We start from the raw sequence: 6000 nt of genomic DNA, 5'->3' as shown, positions 1-6000 counted from the left end.
TCTAAATGGTGTTTTCAGATGTCATGTCACTTGAACTTCTTTTAGCTCAAAGTATTGAGAGAACTTGAGCCTCATCAACTGATTCTCAGAAATGATTCAGAAGTATAAGTTTCTAGCTCTCGAAATACAAAAGGAGCACATTTTCACCCAATCAGGGAATTGGAGGGGGACAGTGTTTCGCAGCTCCCTGAAAACTCTAGCATCTTTACAAAATCCAGGACTGTCTTTGTATGGTCAGTGGCTTTGGCTATTTGTAACATCAGAGCTATCTGTCCTTTGGGATGGAAAAAATTATGGGCCCTGTTAAGAAATCCAAATTGCAATTTTCTCAACCTGAGCCCTTTTCATCCCCCCTCTGTTCTATTCATGACTTTCCAAAGTATTCTTAAGCATTTGTAAAGTCAGTTGAACTAGTTTTCTTTGTTTTTCCAAACAAGTTTACCACAGAGACTTAATATATCTCATCTGCTAGAACAAGATTTGGCCCACAGTAACCATTTGTTGCCGAATGAAAAGATCAGATAATGCAGAATTTGTAGCTGAAGGTAGGCAAGGAATCTGGAGCTCTGTTCTTTTCCTTCAAGACAACTTATTCCAGGAGGTAACTCTCAAGGTACCTCAAAGTCTGCTAAAACCAAAAAACAAACACAGAGAATGCCACAAGCATCCTCTATGATTTTATTTATGAACTCTATATTAAAATGGAGTTTTATGCAACACTGTTCTGTTCTCTAAACTATGTCCATTTGCATTCCTCTTAAGCATTATATTAAATTGTTTGGGTACATTACATGTACTAAGGGAGAAGGGTTGTCTGTAGTAAGCCCAAGTTGGAAGATTATCAAAATTAAAATGCGACACCTTTTTAAGACAAAGTGTCACCAAAACCGAAACCTAAACCAGATGAAAGTAAAAGTGTGCTATGACCTTTAAATTCTAGGAAATCTTTTCTTGAAGAAAACAGAGGCTAGCATCATTATCCTTCCAGCTATCAGTTCGTAAGAAAATGGTCTCATCATGCCAAAATGGGGCAAATGAAGACGTTAAAATTCGGTATACTTATAAAAAAGATTTTAAGTCGTGTAAAGTGCCTGCCATAAAGGACAGAAGATTAATCATTAATATATTGAAGGTCTACAAGATGTGTAAGAAAAATACCAAGACGTGGGAAGAAAGAAAGAAAGAAAGAAAGAAAGAAAGAAAGAAAGAGAAGCCACATAAAAAGTAAAATCACACGAGAGGAAACACAAATACCTACTCAGTGTGTGTGAGGGGTGAGGGATCTTAATGGTGATCCACTGTGTCCAATAAGGAGACACAAACAGTTATTGAAGCAGGAGAAGTTTAATATAAAGAATCAAGCTGTGATGATAGAATAGAAAGAAAGAGACCTCCAAAGTGTACCCTAAGGCTGAGGAAGAGGACCCCAAAAAGGGAAAGTTTGGAATCAGGGCTCAGGAATTCACCCGAGAGAGAGGCTGTGGTTGTCGCCCCTGGTAGAGGGAAGTTTGCCGCCTGCCAGAGCCAAGGTCGTCGTAGGAAAAACAGCCCTTTGGGGTGCGGAGCAGCTGGGTAAGTGGGCAGGTGTGCAGAGGGCCTTAGGGATTCTCTTTAGGCCCACGGTCCAGATCGCATGGTGTCTGCGTCTGGAGGTCTGCGGGAAGTTTGGGGGCACAGAGAATCGGGGGCCCTGTTGCAGGTGTGCCTGGACCAGGAGCTAAAGGGTCTTCCTCTGTAGGAACCAGGGCAACGCTGCGCGCGATGTGGGCAGCGGTGCCTTCGAAGTCGTGGGACAGAGGCTGGGCAAGTGGCTTCCTAGATGGCCACCTGGGGCGGAGGGTGGGAGGGTGCGAGGGTGGGAGGGTGCGAGGGGGGTGTCCCCGTGCGCAGGCGCTGACTGAGGAGGTGGGCAGAGAGCAGTGACCGCTGGAGGCCCGGACCAGCGCTCTGCTCCAGGCCGTGCCACCGCAAACCAAATCAAAAGCGGGTGAAGGGGCTGGGGACACAAATGGGAAAGAAAGCTGCACCCTACAGGCAATGAGCCCTGGAGAAGGCCCTCTGGGCAAAGCAGTGGACAAAAAAGGCCACCTCCCAGAAGCCTGGCCAGTCCGCCCCTAGCGGCAGGAAAGCCCAAACGCCCTCCTGCAGCGTTTCTCCAGCGCCCTCTACTGACAAAGCACGACATCGTGCAAAATGCAAAAGAAACCCATTTAAAGGTCCATGGCTATGTCTACATGTGAAAGGAAAGGCGTGCGATTAGGACAAAACCCTCAGCAGCATCCATGTGTCTTCTAAATAAGAAGAGCTAACACCTATTAGATAGAGCTATTTGAAATCGTCAAGATTTAACCTACAAAAGCAGCAATTTCAGGTTACTCTAATCACACTAATGGCACCTGCCACTTACCAAGTAGTGTTTTAAGCTTTACATATATTAGCTGATTTAGTGTTTATTATAGTCCCACAAAGAAACGGCCCTTTCATCCCAATGTCATAGATGAAGTAGAAAGCCAGCCATGGAGAAGTTAGGAAATGTGCTAAGGTCTTTAGGAGAAGAGTTAGGTAGGATTTGACTCACGCTCCAGAATCCACCTTCTTAACCACTGTAATCTATGACCTCACTCTCAACTATACTCCATCCGACAGTGACAGTTGACAGTCTGACAGTTACCAGACAGATCTGATAGTGACAATCTGGTAGTGACAGTCTACTTCCGAAGACAGTTGTGGGGACTATAGGAATCACACATGCGAAGGCCGGCACTTGACGCATAACAGGTATGATAAATCTTAGCTGCTGTTGTAATTAAACTACAATGTGCTCCCCTCCCCCCACCATTGTATCCTTATTCTCCACTAGGTCTTACCGCCCACAGCTACTTAATTTTTTTTAAGGATTTTATTCATTTATTTGACAGACAGAGATCACAAGTAGGCAGAGAGGCAGGCGGGGGTGGGGGGGAAGCAGACTCCCCGCTGAGCAGGGAGCCCGATGTGGGTCTTGATCCCAGGACCCTGAGATCATGACTTGAGCTGAAGGCAGAGGCTTTAACCCACTGAGCCACCCAGGCACCCCTATTTAATTTTTGTCTTAAAACCAGCCAAACTGAATCACGCACCATTCCCCGAAACACCTCACCCCCCATCCCACCGCGCGGCATCTCTGTATGTTCCAATCCTGCCCAGTTTCTAGTCTTTGGCCAGGGTCGTTCCTTCCGTGACTTTTCCCAGTCTCTGGGACAATGTGTGATCTTAGACTCTGGCGCATCACGTTATCAGCTCTGCTCTCGTGACACTGGAAGTTTGAAATCTGCCCTTTGTTATAATTCCTTATGTGTCCGTGTCTCATATAATGCATTAGTTATCTGCTTTTAGTGTATTCATATTGTGCTCTACAACACCAAGCCATGTACAGGATACAATAGAAACTTAACAAACATTTCTTTGCGTCTAATTTGTTCATGTTTATGAATGTGTCAAAATCACTGGAGTGAGGAAAAACTATTTAAAATCAAGTAAATTGGGGGTGCCTGGGTGGCTCAGTCGGTCAAGTGTCTGAGTTTGGCTGGTCATAATCTCAGTGTCCTGAGATCCAACCCTGCATTGGGATTCGCCCTCATCAGGGAGTCTGCTTGTCCCTTTCCCTCTCCCCCTCTCTCCTCCCATTTGTATTCCTGTGCACATGCTCTCTCTCTCTCAAATAAAATAACTAACTAATTAAATAAAGTGAACTGTAATGAGGATTAAATTTTTTCTATAATCAAAATAAACTCACTTATGTAGTAAGCCCTAAAACATCACTGCTTAGTTTTTATTATGCATTTTAAAAATCTGGAAAAATAAAAGTAAGTCCAAATGATAAGTTCATTATGTCATTTATGCCAGGATTTTTGGGGAGAAGACTTTATTACAAGTCATCACTGAAATCTCGAGTTAATAAATATCAGGACCCCTGGGTTCCAATGTCAGCATCACATATATGGGGTAAAGATAAAAGATGGAAGGATAGGAAAAATGGGTTAAGGAGCTCAGAGGTCAATTTAAAAATTTAAAGAAGGGAGCACACATACAGAAAGTATATATTTTATATATACATAAAATATTATATTAACTATAGTATTATGTATTAATAAATTAATAATTTAATAAATTAAGTAATAATAAATTAATAAGTAATATTGTAATAAATTATATACAAATAAATAAATTAATAATATATTGATATACTTATAATATAGTGCATTACATATATAGCATATTTTATATATCATATAATATACTGTATATTCAAGAAAAGAGAGATGAAAGAGAGAATGAAATGGACAGGAAAGAATGAGAAACCGAATGAACAGGGGAGGCATCCTTCCAAGGCCGAGGCTTTAGTTGCAGAGTCAGTGGTTAAAGGACACAGTGCTAGATGTTTGTTTAACTGTTCATGGAAGGAAATAGCCATTATCTCCTCCATACTGTGAAGTTGAGTTTTCAGATCATGTTCCTTGACATGCCAGAGGAGCACTAATGCACTAGGGAAGAGCCCAGTTTCTGGAGCTGAATGGTCTAGATTCACCTAGTGGTTCCAAACCACCTGTGAATGCCTGGGCAAGTTACTTAACCTCTCTGCGTGCAATGTCTTCGTCTGTAGAATGGGAAGGTTAATGATAGCACCTGCCTCATTAGATTGTGATGAAGATCAAATGAATTTTTCCTGGTAAAAACTTAACAGTGGTACCTGGCACACAGCCCCATGCTGGTTGTTAGTACACAGCCAGTGACAACGAGCCGGAAGTTACGTCTAACTATGTGTCTTTAGGACACCAGTTGTTGCAAAAGCAAACTTAGCATGTAGGTGACAAGGTACCGCCCACAGGACCTATTCCTCACCTCAGTTCTGACCTTTTGGAGCTTTGCTAATAACTCAAAGACTCTTGGCAAACAGAACGTTAAATATTTTCTTGATTTCATAATGTGTTCAATGCCACAGGCATGAGGCAAAGTCCTGATAGTTCTAGTCTAACTGATGGTGAAAGAAAGAGGCAAAAAGAAGGAAACGCATGTTTTCACCACGTTCCACTGGAAGGTAAACCTTATGAAGACAGGAATTTTTTTCTGTTCTGTTTGGTCACTGATGGGTCACAAGCTCCTAGAACTATGCCTTGTACCCAGCAGATACCCACTAAAAATCTACTGAATGAATGAATGTTGTAAGTGCTTCCAAGTACCTTCCAGTTCTACACCTTCAAAAAAGCAAAAAAACAAAACAAAACAAAAAAATAAACCAAGACAATTATAAAGGTAACTTATTATAAAGCACAGTCCACTTAGTTTGGCAGGGGAATAGACAGAAACTTCAAAGCTTCACTTGGGTCTTTTACACTCTGGAAACCCAGCAGCCAGTTCCCAGCAAGATGTGGCTGCCCATTACCTCTATCTGAGGTTTTGAAAGACCCTCGAGATTTCATATTTCTGGTGCAGCTCCTGAGAGGCTGGAAGCTTCTGGGAGAAAGGAAGGATGTCAGCTGGTTGTATGAGGGTTACGGTAAGTAGATTTCTCTGCTAAGCAGAAAAGGAGAGATTTAGTGTAGCCTGGCAAGGATTCTTGAGTAACATTGTGAGTGGCTTAAAAATGATTAACAACATTTGTATTTTGGATATGAGACATGTGTTTTATTACTCATGAAAGTAAAAGGCAGAGTTCAGCAAAGACTTCACTTTGACATTTTCTGGAATCATTTGCTTCCCAAACAGACTGGCACTTTTCAATCAGTTTGGACCCCTAGGGGGGAAAAAAAAGCAAATAAGTACATCTGTAACAAAACAAAACATCTGAACATCTATGATCCCCAAAGAGAAAATCTTTAAGACTTGTCTATTATATGCCTGAGAGAGGCTCTAATGTGCCCACAGCTCAAGGTCTTGGAATTTCTTAGAGCCTAGTCTCTGAGCTTAAGGGCTTTACTAACTGCAATGCCTCTCCCTCCTCAGGACCCCAGATTTGGAATA

General features: G+C 42.1%; 1 protein-coding gene across 2 annotated transcripts in view; it reads right to left on the bottom strand.

Annotated features, from left to right (window-relative positions):
- Window positions 1–5512: 5512 nt before the first annotated feature.
- LOC125094402 (alpha-fetoprotein-like) overlaps window positions 5513–6000 on the bottom strand; it is a 44839-nt gene continuing 44351 nt past the window's right edge. Inside the window, exon 14 of one of the 2 annotated variants that reach the window (XM_047719986.1) lies at window positions 5513–5773. In XM_047719986.1, coding sequence (XP_047575942.1) covers window positions 5672–5773 — 102 coding nt within the window. In that variant the 3' untranslated portion in view covers window positions 5513–5671. The remainder of the gene's footprint in view (window positions 5774–6000) is intronic. The other variant, XM_047719987.1, reaches the window with a different exon arrangement.

This window comes from Lutra lutra, chromosome 2 (assembly GCF_902655055.1).
Source record: "Lutra lutra chromosome 2, mLutLut1.2, whole genome shotgun sequence".
NCBI lineage: Eukaryota > Metazoa > Chordata > Mammalia > Carnivora > Mustelidae > Lutra > Lutra lutra.
Note: the sequence above shows the minus strand (reverse complement) of the source record. Positions and strands in the feature narration are given on the sequence as shown.